Source organism: Coregonus lavaretus (assembly GCF_964263955.1).
Source record: "Coregonus lavaretus genome assembly, chromosome: 11".
Taxonomy (NCBI): Eukaryota; Metazoa; Chordata; class Actinopteri; order Salmoniformes; family Salmonidae; genus Coregonus; species Coregonus lavaretus.
The window spans coordinates 47,307,158-47,323,175 of NC_139998.1; the positions used below are offsets into that span (position 1 = coordinate 47,307,158).

The following is a 16,018-nucleotide window of genomic DNA, read 5'->3' on the forward strand; positions in this document are numbered from 1 at the left end:
TCCTCTGAGGAGCATCCACTGGTTGAAAGTCAGGGAAATAACACCAATTACAAAGCACACCTATTTATAAAAGGGGTATATTTATTGAAAAAGAGAAAAACGAAAATTAGTGTTTCAATACTGAATTATCTATCCACTGTCATTATCCAACTAACCACCCCACTCACATGACACTGCGGAAACCAGCAGAGGCAGTCTATGGACATCTATAGCATTTACTGGGTGAAGTCCAGAAACTTGCAAGTGATGTGTGAACCACCAACAGGGTATGGACATAGACAAACATACATTTTTAAGTGCATGGGAAAAGAGGTGTCTATAACGACGAAAAATATAGCACAATAAAACTGAAATATAATGGCTTTAAAGAAATTATGTACCATCTCCCAAAATGTCCTGTTCGATTTGGCTGCCAAAGAGCAATAGAGCATATTAACCTCAAATGGGTTTATTTATTTGGGGGCGTGATTTACAGATAGGTACACTCGTTATGTCCTGCACAGTGCTACGGTCACTTGTATTATGACTGAAGTGTTATTGTGACTGAAGGAGTTCTTCAGATGTACACAAGAGGTATCTTCATTTGAATACTTTTATTATAATGGGGCAGAGATGGAAACACAGTGGCACAGAAATACGGGGCCAATCTTTAGAACTATTCCAATGAGCCAAATATACCACTGAACACGGCTTTCAAAATACACACAGACATAGAGATAGATAGAGGACTCATTTTTGTATCTGTGCCACTATAGTCTTTGACAGCATGGGCAGCGCCATTGAGGCCATCTCCATTTTGAAGTAGGCAATTTTCTTCTTCACAATTGTCTGATCCATCCTGGTGAACCTGGTGGACATGACTCCAACGGGGTCACCAGGAGGGATCAGCCAAAAACGTTGGAAATCCCATCCAGTTGATTACAATGGTGGAAGCCCTCAATAGCCTTTGCCCATGCGATCCTTTTGGCCACAAGATCTATAATTCTCTATGGATACAGCTTTAAGAACAGCTAGCCAAGACATGTTATGGACAGCAGAGGGCGTAAGAGCCGCAACAATATCCAAACCAATGCATTCGGAGTCCAAAATCGGCGACAAATGGCACACACGTTAAATGGACATATCTTTACATGGACATGATGGATTGATTTTACTTTAGTCAAAGTTGAGGTAACTATGAGCTATAATTCATAACTCCACTAGTGTGAAATATCTATCCAAATAAGTGACCAATGAAATGCAAACCATTATCAATAATTTTGGCTCAGTCTTATTATGGCTAGTACCAAAACACATGCTGTTCTTTCAGAAGGACAATGTGAGCTCGGTTCTGCTTGCTCTGTCCTGCCATTGGCTTATGATATCATGTGAGCAGCCGGATGCTAACCAAATGATTGTAAGTGATAAAGTAGCCACACCACATTACTGATTATATATATATATATATTTTTTAATACAGATAACTCAATAATTTAGGAAAAACTAATAAATAGAATTCTTAATGAATAGATAAGGAAGAAAATACAAAATGATATTACATTTTTCCATATGAAATAATTGGAATTCTATGATCTGGCTAAATGTGGCTGGCTGCACACACCCTTTTCAGATTATGATGTCTTCAAATGTACAGTGTGCTCTGGATGAGCCATGGCATTTGTTTGCTTTAATACCAGACGTGATTTACATTAAATTGAAATTTGATTTTAACTTACAAACTAACAAAAGACGATGTGAGATCTGCATGCTTGTATAACTCTGCATGCCAAAAAAAACTATCACTTCAACTGTAGTAAAAAAAAAAAAAAAGTTAATTTCTCTAAGAATAAGAGTTATTTAACTCAAGTAAAAATAAAGGTTAAAATACTTTCATAGTCCTTCTCCTTGAATAAAATGAAAATATCCTTTGCAATAAAGAGCATTATAACACAGTGAGTGCTTAGACAACAAGCTGCATGTTGTGGGCATGGTAGCAGAAGCAGTGCTGGCATGCATTTGGACCCAATCTGTTTTGATATAGGCTAAAAGCGTCCACATTCACAGATAAAGCTATCTAATGTACATTCTACTGCTATTAACCGGATACACAAACGATTGCTGATATAACTGATTTTCCTTTCCTGTTAAACATCTTTTGTTTTAGCATTTACTTAAGTTCACTTCGGCACGATAATAACCACTCGGAGATAAATGTAATGTATTGCAAAGTATTTCTCATGACTTCCCTATTTGCATATCTAAGTATCCCTCTTCAGTGAAGCTCACCCTCTATGGCACATGTGACATACAGTGGTCCCATTGATATGGTATATTTACAATTAGAAGAAAATCTGGTCTTGGAGAGGGACTCACATAGGGGTTTGGATACAGTTGATATCCTGGGCACTAATGCAAAATATTATTGAATACAAACAAGATCGAGAGTTAGGGTCTTCTTGACCTGACTTGACTTTTGTCATAATCAGAAATGCTAGACCTGCCGGCGGTAGACATAGTGCTTCACTATTTTTTTTTCTATTACTGTAGGGTTAACACTTAATTCAGTGTCCTCTTTAATGAAATAACTATTAAGTAGTAAAACTGTAATTCAATCATGTGAGTTGGTACATAAAACACTACATATTTTATTGCCTTCCATCTCCCAATATTTATTAGTATTTCATTTTAGTACAAATCATTACCTAGTATTTACGTACTTATTTCATTTAAAAAGACAATGTCAAAAGTGTATCCCCATACAGTATGTGCTCTACATGAAGGGTTAAAGTGACTGATATAAATGTTACACAAAAAACGCTGCACATTACATGATTTCTTGAAACTTGGACATTCTTTTGTCAATGTTGGGGTAATTCTTCTGTTCACATGCATATCATTACCTTCAAAGACATTGGCCATCTCCTTAATGTTCATAGACCGTCTATGGAACTAACATGGGATGCAGAAACATGTCGTCGTCCTTCAGTAAGTGCTGAGGTCTCTGCATGTCCTACCTGTGCACCAGGAGACAACTGTCCCACATTCACCTCCTCACACACACCAACTCTGCCTTTTATCAGCCTTGGACAGACATCATATTCTATTGTAACACTCCTTCACTCACTGCGGTTCCCTCGTCTGTGGAAATTGATAACTGTGCAAATGGGTGTAGGGCTAAATATACCTATGAAATGATTAATCGTTGAAGGAAGAACTCAGGAGTTCAGTCCCATTGAGGCAGAGGGTTTCCTACAGCTGTTGACTAGTCTCCTTTGAGCTGTCGTGGATTTGGATCACAACTACCTGGCTAATGGTAAGAAATGTGAGGACCTTCGATTACTATAGACAGTCTTCAAGGTCCACCTCATTCATAATGAACAACCTTTCTTCATGTTGGTAGACCAAAGACTCTTGGACATATTCATGTTCTGCCTTCATTTCCATGGCAGGCTTCATTTCCATGGCATAGACGTACCCAAGACAAAGATGGGTCAGAGTGTTTGCTGGGGTCTTTTTTATATTGATAAGATTGAAAGGATGAGCAAGGCCTGCTAATCCACCAGGCTATACTTGAAGCATGCTGGGGTGGGAAATTGTCAGTTATAGATGGGGGAAATTAATCCATCACAATTTAAGAGAAGGTGAAGGGGGTGAGATACTTTGGTCGGTGAGAGGGCAGGGATTTGTAGCTTCATCTTGTTTCACCCCCCCTCCCCCTCTCTCTCACTCTCCCTCTCGCTCTCTCTCTCTCAGAACTCCACTTTGCAGGCAGGGAAGGTCTCCTCCTGCATGGCCACAGTGCTGTTGCTGCCCAGCACGGTGATACCCAGCTCCCTCTGCCTCTCATGGGTTTCCTGGTACCACTCGTGCATCGTCAGCGAGTCAAAGGTGGGGATCAGGGTCACCTGAGAGTGGAAAGGTAGAAGGGCAAATTCAAATGAGAACATGAGTACATAGAAGTAGACAGACTTAAAAAGGTAGACTCAGCGATATGACGTAGATGCAGAAAGTAAACAGCATAGTAGGTCAATTTCCGCAACAACTAAGAGCGTTGAAATGCGAAGCTCAACTTCTCCGCTGTTTTGGTGCCCTGGCTAACACACTGTAAACAGCGTGAAGCGAACCGATGCACATGCGCAAATACAGTGCATAACTGTGAGAGCGAAATGTTACATTTCACTCATCTCAATATCTCTGGTGCTGCTCGTGGCAATGTCATTTAGCTCAGTCTACGTTTGTTGACGTTCTACAAATGTACATAGAAAAAGATAAATGAGACGAGGGAGGGGGAGAGAGAGAGAGCTGACCTGCACATCGGGCCAGGCCGTCTTTCCCTCCAGTAGGGCGTCGAGAATGGGTCTCATGACTGACTCCTTCAGGGGCTCGTCGCCACTGATGATGTAGCAGGAGGAGCGCAGGCGTTGGAAGAACTCCACGTCAATGGTGGCAGAGGCACAACCAGAGGGGAGATAAGCCATGTCCAAATACACTGGTGCAATTCCAGCTGCACTGACCTTACTGCCCAGAGAACCTGCATGACACAAAGCAGAGTTAGGCATAAGAAGACTCAATGTATTGCAATAACTTGCAAGTACAAAAACATTATTTTAGAAAGCAAGTAATGAAAGAGCTAAATATGCCATCATTTAAAGTGTAAAACCCTGTCTGTTCCTACCTGAAGAAGCTGACTTTGCAGTTCCAGGTCTGGAGCCACTAGTGGTATTGCGGGATGAAGGCCTTGTGTCAAGGCTTGAGGTGGTCTTCAATGTAGCAGTTGTGCTGCCAGCCTTGGTCTTACTGTTCAGAGTTGTACTGGTGGCTGACGTTAACCTCTGTATGAACCCGGCTGGTTTCTTGGTTTTTGTGGCAGCACTCTTTGAGGTCTTGCTTGGATCATCAGCCTCAGGGTCAGCCATGCAGGTACCGGGCTGGGGCGGCAAAGGGGGTAGATCCTTCATTGGGGCTGGGGGAGGGTCCTGAGAGGAATGTTGCGCTCCCCTGTTGGAGGAGTGAGTGCTGGGATGGTCATGTGGATGGTGGGGCGGGAAATTCCCAGAGTCCTCGTCAGAGTCCATGTCTGCAGTGATGGAGGGGCAGTCTTCAGTCCCAGGGGGTATGTCTGAATCTGTGGCTGTGTTGAGGGATTCACTAACAGACGTGGGAGGGGTCTCCTGGCCTTGAGGTGAATGTCGATCACTATTAATTCTGCTTTGTGGCTTAGCTAGCTCCTGGGAGTGGTTGCTGTCTTCTGAGAGTTCTCGCGGGCTACCGGTGGCTAGCCCTAGAGACAGATGCTGCTGTTGGTTCTCTGGGGACTTTGGGTGCTTGAATTCACAGGGTGAGACCAGGCAGAGGTCAACATCATGGGGAACGTCAGGGAGAAGACCCTGTAGTCCAGGAAGGCGTTCCTCTGAGCCGTCCCCTGGTGGACGCATGTTATGAGATGTACTCAAGGGTAAGGACATCCCCATTTTGGGGTCAGAATCTGCAAAATGCCCATTTGAGTAGGACTTGTCCACATGGTCTCCCTTGGGTGACTCATCAATAGATGGGAGCACCTGTTCAAAAGACACGGAAAGAGACTCATCAACTTCTGTCGAGTGTGGGGAACCGATTTCAGCAGGCATGGAGGTAATATTGGGCGAGACAGAGTCAGGCAGCATGAAGGGACTCAGTGTCAAAAGGCTTGATTGTTTGTCCTGGGACGATGTGGAGTTTTCAAGGTTCCCCCTCAAGGAGCCTACCTCTGAGTTCCTGCAAGAACCAATGACGTGGCAGTCTTCAAACCCAAGGCTAGGCACCCTTCCCCTGAGACTACTGTCCTCACCAGAGCCCTGAGCATCCTCTTCAGGTGATTTGTGGAAAGGTGTATGCCCAGCGCTATTAGGGGCTGAGTTGGCAGGGGAGACCAACTCTAAAGTCTTCTCATCTGAGCTGGCGCATGCATCTTCTTGCCCATTTCTCAAGGCCCCATCAAGAAGCCTGTATTCAGTTGGTGTGAGAATAAAGTTCACGCTGCTGTCAATTTTAGGAGTTTTGGCGAGAGGCGAAGTGGTTCCCAGGGCTTTCTCTGGATTTGACAGCGTCTCCATGCAGCTGAACTTTTGTGGACTTTCCAAGATGTCCCCCCTTTCTGCATTACCGCTTGATCCATTCTCTGTCGCAGGTTGCTCTATTCCTTCACTGTCAGCTATAGTGTTCACTACAACAGCAGTCTTTTTCTCTGACTTTCCATTTTCTGCTCTGAGCTTCTCGAATTCCGCTGTCATGTCTTCAGGTGTTGACATCTTGGAACGATCAGCATCCCCCTCAGAGGCAGAAGATTTTTGATTCTCCGGCTCCTTTTTACCAGTCTTTGGCTTTGCCGCCTTGTTCAATGCGTCTCTCTTGGGGATTGCATCCTTCTTCAATGTTCCATTCTTACCTAAGAGCTTTGCCTCTGTGTTTCCAAATGAAGGTCCAGTTGTTGCTTTTTTGACATCCTTGTTGAGAGGTTTTGTTGGTTTCTTCTCCTCTGGCTTTACCTCCTTCTTGATCGCTTTCTTTTGATCATGTTTGATGTCTTTCTTTGGTCTTGGACCAAGAGGTTCTTTCTTAACTGCTTCTTTCTTTTTCTCCAAATTCTCTTCCTTTTTGGCAACACCTGCGGAGGCTTTCTCATCTTTCTTTTTTACTTCTTTTTTCTCATCCTTTAAAGGTTCTTTCTTTGTCATAAGCTTTTCAGCCTTTGGAGGTCTTTGTTTAGCATCCCCATCCTTCAATTTGGACTTCTCTTCCCCTTCTTTCCCTTCTTTATTAGCAATGTCATTTTGGGCCTTGGGTTTGGTCTTCATGTCTTGCTTTTTAACGTCCCCACGTCCAACTTTGTCCTTCAGCAAGGCACTGCTAGGTCTTGAATCCTTGGGCAGGGACTTAAGGCTCTCCCGACTCTCTGCACGTTTTGGTTGTATATCTGATTTGGATGCTTCAAGGTCCCTGAGGCTCACGGCTGGATGTTTCAGGAATTCTAGATGCTTTACTTTCTCAAATCCTTCAAGAATCTTGGCCTGCGGAGTACACCCAGGGAAGAGAACTCGAATGATCTTCTCTTGAGGACTGGCAGGATGCCACACCAGTAGAGCGGAGATGGAGACAAGGCAAGACAGGGGTATCTCTGAGCCTTTTGTGTTAGATCCATTGCCGGGCCAGGTCTTCATGAAAGCATCAAGATCTTTACTGCCTTTGACTGGGTTAAGAATGTACAGCTCTAGTCTACCGACTCCCATCTTCTGGAAAAGAATAAGAGGCTCAATGCTGGGTCCATTTGAGCGACTAAGAGGTTCTGGATTGATTGTTAGCCTTTCAAGGTGTTGCAAAGTGAGTGCCACTTGATCGCAGCTCCTCAGTTCTTTGGGATCACCCCGGAATGACTTCAATCTCTCTGGAGCATTAAGGAAAACGACACCAATCTCAGGGGAAATTAGATTTTTCATCCAGTTCTCATTGATCTGAGAGTCAGTAGACGGTTCCTCCTCCAGTTCTACTGCTTTCCTTTGGAGAAGACTGTTCACCCCTGGCAGATTGTCGGCACCAATGTGGGTGAGGAGCAGGGAGTCAACTCTGTCTAAATGTCTAACCAGTTTCCAGAAACAGGAGCGAGAATCTGACCCACCATTGACCAGGATGTTGAAACCGTTAACAGCAAAGAAAGCGGAGTCTCCTCTCCCACCTGGAAATACGTAGCAGCAGGGGCGGGAGAGTTTGAGGAAGCCCACAGTACTGGGGGGCTCCAGCAGCTCAAACGGAGACTGTGGCTCCAGGGACTCTGAGAGGTATTCTGTGAACTCTTGCAGACCTTCCATTTCAGGTAGCACTGATGGTGGGTTTGTTTTGATGTCGATGAAGTCTTGTAGGTTGTGCTTCTCCAACACAGAGTTCTTCCACACCCCAGAGTTGGGACAACTCAGCGTGAGGCTAGCTTTTTGTGTGGGGTCTGCAGAGCTCAACAACTCTCCAATCTGTTCAAAGAGATAGAATGATTTGATGTAAATCACTTCACCAGCTTATGCTTTTGAATTCAGATTGATCTGTAACGCTGAATAAGTATTACAGTAACATATTAATTCACCTCCTCATCAGCAAATATCTGAATGAAGTCACTGAGAGAGAAACATCCTGTTTGTAAGACCAGGTCTCCTGCCTCTTCAACACATTGTCCAGCAAGGACCAACAACTTGTGGCGAGACACATCAGATATAAGCCGGCGCACCTAGTGAAATGGAAGGAAAGGGAGTCATGAAAATTAAGCTCCATTTAGTAGCCTTTACAATTCCAAATAGGGCAATAGTATAGACTGTGTTTGTGTAACAGAAAACACAGAGAAACAAGGCCCCTCATTCAAGGTTTTTTATGTCAACATCCAGCCTATGTTTACAGTCTATAATATGATAAAAAGGCAAAATGGCATTATGTTATGGCCAGATAAACCCTTCTTCATTTTGATCCAAATTACATGCATACCAGCCAAATCGGATATAAAAAGGATCCACACAACTTTTGCCAAAGGCCACAATCAACCCAGACATGCTGATTTCAAGGTATACAATGTAACCAAGTGATCAAAACAAAAGGATAATATAACACTGCATGACCAAAAGTATGTGAACACCTGTTCGTCGAACATCTCGTTCCAAAATCATGGGCATTAATATGGAGTTGGTCCCCCCTTTGCTGCTATAACAGCCTCCACACTTCTGGGAAGGCTTTCTACTAGATGTTGGAACATCGCTGCGGGGACTTGCTTCCATTCAGCCACAAGAGCATTAGTGAGGTCGGGCACTGATGTTGGGGGATTAGGCATGGCTCGCAGCCGGCGTTCCAATTCATCCCAAAGGTGTTTGATGGGGTTGAGGTCAGGGCTCTGTGCAGGCCAGTCAAGTTCTTCCACACCGATCTCGACAAACCATTTCTGTATGGACCTCACTTTGTGCACGGGGGCATTGTCATACTGAAACAGGGAAGGGCCTTCCTCAAACCGTTGCCACAAAGTTGGAAGCGCAGAATCGTCTAGAATGTAATTGTATGCTGTAGCGTTAAGATTCCCCTTCACTGGAACTAAGGGGCCTAGTCCGAACCATGAAAAACAGCCCCAGACCATTATTCCTCATCCACCAAACTTTACAGTTGGCACTATGCATTGGGGCAGGTAGCGTTCTCCTGGCATCCGCCAAACCCAGATTCGTCCATCGGACTGCCAGATGGTGAAGCATGATTCATCACTCCAGAGAACGTGTTTCCACTGCTCCAGAGTCCAATGGCGGCGAGCTTTACACCACTCCAGCTGATGCTTGGCATTGCGCATGGTGGTCTTAGGCTTGTACGGCTGCTCGACCATGGAAACCAATTTCATGAAGCTCCTGACGAACAGTTATTGTGCTGACATTGCTTCCAGAGGCAGTTTGGAACTCAGTAGTGAGTGTTGCAATCGAGGAGTGCTCGGCGGTCCCGTTCTGTGAGTTTGTGTGGCCTACCACGTCGCGGCTGAGCCGTTGTTGCTCCTAGGCATTTCCACTTCACAATAACAGCACTTACAGTTGACCAGGGCAGCTCTAGCAGGGCAGAAATTTCACGAACTGACTTGTTGGAAAGGTGGCATCCTATGACGGTGCCACGTTGAAAGTCACTGAGCTCTTCAGTAAGGCCATTCTACTGCCAATATTTGTCTATGGAGATTGCATGGCTGTGTGCTCGATTTTATACACCTGTCAGCAACAGGTGAGGCTGATTAAGCTGAATCCACTAATTTGAAGGGATGTCCACATACTTTTGTATATATAGTTTATATGTTAACATTTTCATGATAAAAAGGCAATCCATCAATAAATTCCCCATGGCAATTTCTACTGTTACTGGTGTAAAAATGATCTCAAACGCACACTGATGAAAACTGAAGAAAAAGCAGCACTTCAATGTAGAAAAATCCCTCACCCCCCCACATCCTTTCCCCGAGAAAATATTTCAGGAATTACTGTGTACATATCCAGTACTAAGCCTACTGCAAACTTTGTTCAGGCATGACATTGAAAAAATACCTGAATTTACCAGCAGATACGCTTGCAGAGAACACAGATAACAAAGCAAGAGATAGACTTTATATTTCGCCATTTAATGTGAATACACAAGTGTATTAAGCATCACAGGCATTAGCTGACAAGCACAGGCTAAAGTAGATTATGTTGGTTCAAATAAGGAGGGTTTTGTGAATCATTACAGCAGCAACAGGATTTGATTTCCAGTATGAAATGAGAGCCAGATGGCAGGGGAAAGAAGTGTGTTATGTGATGGCAGTGTGTAGTGCAGATGTCATATGAGAAATTGGATCCTTTCCATCTCAGGACAAAGCAATAGCTACGCAAAGTCGAACAAACCTTAGTAAAATTGCTATTGAATGATAATCAAACATTACTTAAAGGGGATGTTCACCAATTTTGATATTTTGTAGACACATTTTGCTGAGTCATCACTTACCATTGACTACAATGAAAATGTCACAAACAATTTTCTCTCTAACGAAACAAAATATTTATAAAATAACGGTTTGGGGGATCAACTACATACACAGAAGGAGTGAAAATAAGGACATGCGTAAAAATGGGTGAACTTCCCCTTTAATACTATGTAATACTGACTTTCATAAAGATGTGATTTTATCATTCTGAACATAGTTTATTTCCCTGTATTTTAAAATGAATTTAGACTACCCACAACATACCTTGAAACTGAATAAAGACTTCAACACCAAGGTCTGATGTTAACAGTGAGAGATGTAGCCTAATTAGGTCTCACCTCTGAGCAGACCAACTCATGGGATGGGTTCACCATCACCTGGGTGTCCAGAACATCTCCACTGTGCTGCAGTGTCCTCTGACCTAGAAGGAAGGAGGGAGATGGTGGTCAGAAACCTGAGAGTAAGGAGAAGCGAAAAGGCCACCTCCAGGGGAGTAAGGGTTAAAAAAAAGGAACCTAGCCTGTTCCTTTAGACCGGCAAACAACAATGGGTACTGGGCAATTAGTCTGTTTTGTTTACAGACTACACTAAAGAGACAGATGGTCGGAATAAAACTGCCCATGTAGGCTAATGGCAGTAGGCTATATGTGGAGAGTTTGGGAATAACAAACCATGCATCCACTAAAACGGTTCAACAGGTTGTGCAAATCAGAAGTCAAAATCCAATCTGAAACATTTTACAGTAAACCTTTTAGCAGATGTAGAGGCCTTTGGCTTACAGTTAAGTCTTGAGCATAGCCAGAGAAAGAGCTCTGCCAGCATCAGAAACAACCAGTCTGTGGACACTAACCTGGGTGGAATGCCTCTAAAGAGAAGGCAACAACACTGATTACATTTAGGCACAGAGCTTTGCATACCTAAAGATAAACCCTGGGCCAGCAGTGTGACTGTAGCTTTTAGTGCAGATCTGAAGCGAGAATAGGTCAAACACCAAGCGAGGTACTGAAACCAGACGAGGCTGAGGAAAAAACAAACACAAAATGCCCCAAATAACTGTCTCAACAAAACATGACTTACCAGTAGTTAGAATGGTATTGATTCAATGGTCTTGAATAACACAAAACGAATCATTTGGTTACCAAAAAAAGCATACATCTATACAATAACGCTATACAACTCAAAATAAATTAAGGCAAAGCTTTTGCAATATTATGTTTTTGTTTAGGCTATATTTGTTAATAATTCTAGTTATTCCCATGCTCCAAAAGCTGCAATAACATACTGAGGCTATTCAGGCTGAATAAATGACCTGTGTGCCACACTCCTACTGCATCACATGCCAGAATACAGGGGCATTCACTCATGTGCTGCACCCAACATCCCCATTTAGCCTACAATTTTCCACAACGAATCACAAGATGAAATGGGAGGGGTGGTAAAACTGTTTCACGAATGGGGCTACATGCTCTAAAAAGGTAAAATAATCATGGAAGGCCCAGCAGAAAGTAAGGACAATATGTTTGTTATGGGTTCTATAGGTAGCCTAACACGCTATACGGCTGAGGGAGAGGGAGAAAGGACTGCCAGTGAGATCCAGAGGAATAACTCAAAGCAAAAGTAACTGCACAAGCTATTTATGACTAGCCAAGCCTATCTGTGAAGATAAGAGAGGCTGACAAAAGACCAAAGTCTCTGGAGTCTATCCAGTATCAATATTGAAGCTGCAAAAGTGCTGTCACTTACTGCACCATGTCTTGCCATATGAACAACAGCTCAAATGCACATTAACCAAAAGCTCAGTAGATCCAAAACCGAGAGGACAGTTACCCAAATGCCCAGCCCAAGTCAGGTTGTTGGTGTGGAAGGTCCAGCCAGCCAAGAAGGGAGATTGAGAATGTGATTGTTGCTTGCTGTAGAGTCATATGTGGTAGCAGGTATTGAGCCTTTTATTGGATTACCACTCCATTAGGAAAGTACCTAAGGCATTACCACCCCATTAGGTAAGTACCTAAGGCATTACCACCCCATTAGGGAAGTAACTAAGGCATTACCACCCCATTAGAGAAGTAACTAAGGCATTACCACCACATTAGGGACGTAACTAAGGCATTACCACCCCATTAGGTAAGTAACTAAGGCATTACCGCCCCATTAGGGAAGTAACTAAGGCCTTACCGCCCCATTAGGGAAGTAACTAAGGCATTACCACCACATTAGGGACGTAACTAAGGCATTACCACCCCATTAGGGACGTAACTAAGGCATTACCACCCCATTAAGGAAGTAACTAAGGCATTACCACCCCATTAGGTAAGTACCTAAGGCATTACCACCCCATTAGGGGAGTACCTAAGACATTAACACCCCATTAAGGAAGTAACTAAGGCATTAACACCCCATTAGGGAAGTAACTAAGGCATTACCGCCCCATTAGGGAAGTAACTAAGGCATTACCGCCCCATTAGGGGAGTAACTAAGGCATTACCGCCCCATTAGGGGAGTAACTAAGGCATTACCGCCCCATTAGGGAAGTAACTAAGGCATTACCGCCCCATTAGGGAAGTAACTAAGGCATTACCGCCCCATTAGGGAAGTAACTAAGGCATTACCGCCCCATTAGGGAAGTAACTAAGGCATTACCGCCCCATTAGGGAAGTAACTAAGGCATTACCACCCCATTAGGGAAGTAACTAAGGCCTTACCGCCCCATTAGGGAAGTAACTAAGGCATTACCACCCCATTAGGGGAGTAACTAAGGCATTACCACCCCATTAGGGAAGTAACTAAGGCATTACCGCCCCATTAGGGGAGTAACTAAGGCATTACCGCCCCATTAGGGAAGTAACTAAGGCATTACCACCCCATTAGGGAAGTAACTAAGGCATTACCGCCCCATTAGGGAAGTAACTAAGGCCTTACCACCCCATTAGGGAAGTAACTAAGGCCTTACCGCCCCATTAGGGAAGTAACTAAGGCATTACCGCCCCATTAGGGAAGTAACTAAGGCATTACCACCCCATTAGGGAAGTACCTAAGACATTAACACCCCATTAGGGAAGTACCTAAGACATTAACACCCCATTAGGTAAGTACCTAAGGTATTTTAGAACATAGAGATCATAGTGCTAAGCCACTAGATTATCCAGTGAACCAATCATTGGCCACTATCTGGTATTGCCCACCCCCTCAGTACTGTACATGGTTGCTTGGTTACATTAAGCAAATAAGTTGGTCACTGGTTATCACCAGTCCCCTGAACATCACTGAGGTGCAGAGAAGGTAGTTGTGGTCAGCATTGAGCGACCAATGTCATTAGCATATCAACCTCCCACCCCTCCTCTCATTACCCCAGTCAATCCTATATGCTGTGCTGAGAGAAGAGGAACCATTTTTTCCAGTCACAAGAGTATGTGTAAAAGAGACATGATCAAAGAGAGGGCCCCATCCTCAACCTTGACCCTTGTGTAGAGATGAAACCCAACACGAGAGGAAGCACTTTCTTCCTTCCTGTCGAGCTAGTCGTGTTAGCATGGTGCCATGGCAACAGCTGCAGGGCCTTTTCCCCCAGACAGAGCCAGAGAACACAATAGCACAAGAAAGCAAAGAATGAAGCTTTGGCACAAATGATCTTAATTCTATTTTCAACAAGGCCCATGACCAGATTGTGTACATAATGGCCATTAGTGTGAATCTAACTCAGAACAGATATTTGTTGAACCCATGAATAACTAGAATAATTTATCAAAAGGGTGGAGACTACCTGGCTACCAATGCTCTCAAGACTACCTCTGCCTTTTCCACATGCTTTGTGTCTGTTTGAGCTCTGTCCTATCAGAGATGTGCCCCCTGCAGGGGGAAACTTGGGGGGCACCCAGGGCAACATCCGTCTCCCCACCACGTGGGATGGAGACATTGTGCAAATTAAAACCACCACAGCATGACTTTTAAGCAAAGGATTACACTACAACAAAATCCACGCTTTCTTCCCCTCATCTCCCTGCCTTCCTGATCTGGGGCAATTACACGATAACGGAGTGATGCACAAGGAAAGTTATGCACAAGGATGACTTAATCTTCTACAGATTTTTTTACAAAACACATTTACTAAAAGAACAGTGCAGATGCAAAGTTTGGTAACAGAATGACAGTTTGTGCTGTCATTCTGTTATCAAACTTTGCATCTGTACTGTTCTTCAAGTAAATGCGTTTTTGTTAAATGTTCTGATGAAAATTGTTAAAAGTCATCCTTGTGCATGGAGTTGTATGGTTTGTTTAACACACACACACACACACACACACCGCAGTGTATAATTCTGTACTGCTGGAAAAGACAACGCTGAAAGCTGCCTGAAATATTCACAGCAATATGGCTGAAAGGAAACAGAGCTGCATGGTTCCATTTTCTGCCTTTATTCTTAAACTCTGGCTAAGTCACAATATATAGCAATTGTAGAACAGATTTGAGTTCGGGTGTCTGGTAGAGGAATATGCTTAAGATGCTGCCATATTTCAGATGTGATGCATCTTCTCTGGCTGTATCCTACAACCATTCCTCCTGAGGTGAATCGTAAAGTGTGCCATTTGTAGGTGTATCCAAACACTCTTCTACCCCCTCCCCAGACCCCGAACACCCAACCCTGCAAAAGCACTGCTTTAATATTTCATAGCAATGCAAACTTGCACAAACACACACTCACACCCCATCCCATGTGTCTGCAGTGCACTCTGCCTCGATCGAGGCAGTAAAAAAACTAAACAATCTAAGCAGTAAATCACAGGAGGCGCTACATGACATGTTGCTGGGAGTGGACCAGCTGCTCTAGTAACCAGGGCAACCAGTAAACCGCCCCAGTCCCCCCACAGTCCCCTTATTCAAAATAGATACTATCTGTCAGCATCAGTCTTCATTAGCTAATGGCTATACAGTAATAAAGGTGCTAAAGCTTTGTTATTACTCCGTTTAGCAACTATCCCCTTATATACAAAAATGTATGCACGCATGACTGTAAGTCGCTTTGGATAAAAGCGTCTGCTAAATGGCATATTATTATTATTTATTATTATATATGTATAAATACATTTGTCCTAATTCTAACTAATTTGTATTAGGTATTTTTCATGACTCATTCTTGTAAAGTTATGCTGGTAGTCCTGTGAAATGAGATCAAGCAGACACTGTGTGACACACCACCTGATTCTCTGCTCCCCCCATCCTGCAGCCCAGCACCACCCTGTCCAGCCGCACTCTACTAGTGTAAACACACACATATAGGCTCTGATGCCACGCATTCCTTAGTCAGCCTGTTGGCCAGAAGAGGCTACGCAACACGGCTTCCATAGTGGAGCACTGCAGCAATCCAGAAGTAGTAATTTCACAGATGCCCAGTTGTGATGGCCTGAGCTAGCAAGCTAGCATGAACAAGTGTGAGTGAGGACTGATGGTGGGGCGAGGTAATGCTTGACACCAGAGGAGAAAGTTGCTATGTTCTGGTGACTGTGAGGGAAGATGGGCTACAGGGTGAGGAAGGTACAGCTGTGGCCAACTATTTACAG

The 16,018-nt window shown here is 43.8% G+C and overlaps 1 protein-coding gene across 1 annotated transcript in view; it reads right to left on the minus strand.

The window, feature by feature from the left end:
• Positions 1-2,608: 2,608 nt before the first annotated feature.
• Positions 2,609-16,018, minus strand: part of LOC311137465 (microtubule-associated protein 1S-like) — a 35,957-nt gene continuing 22,547 nt past the window's right edge. The window contains exons 3-7 of the mRNA XM_084171997.1: positions 10,804-10,886; positions 8,087-8,227; positions 4,655-7,976; positions 4,287-4,510; positions 2,609-3,884 (exon numbers count right to left, since the gene is read on the minus strand). Of these exons, the coding sequence (XP_084028123.1) occupies positions 3,729-3,884; positions 4,287-4,510; positions 4,655-7,976; positions 8,087-8,227; positions 10,804-10,886 (3,926 nt within the window). The 3' untranslated portion in view covers positions 2,609-3,728. The remainder of the gene's footprint in view (positions 3,885-4,286; positions 4,511-4,654; positions 7,977-8,086; positions 8,228-10,803; positions 10,887-16,018) is intronic.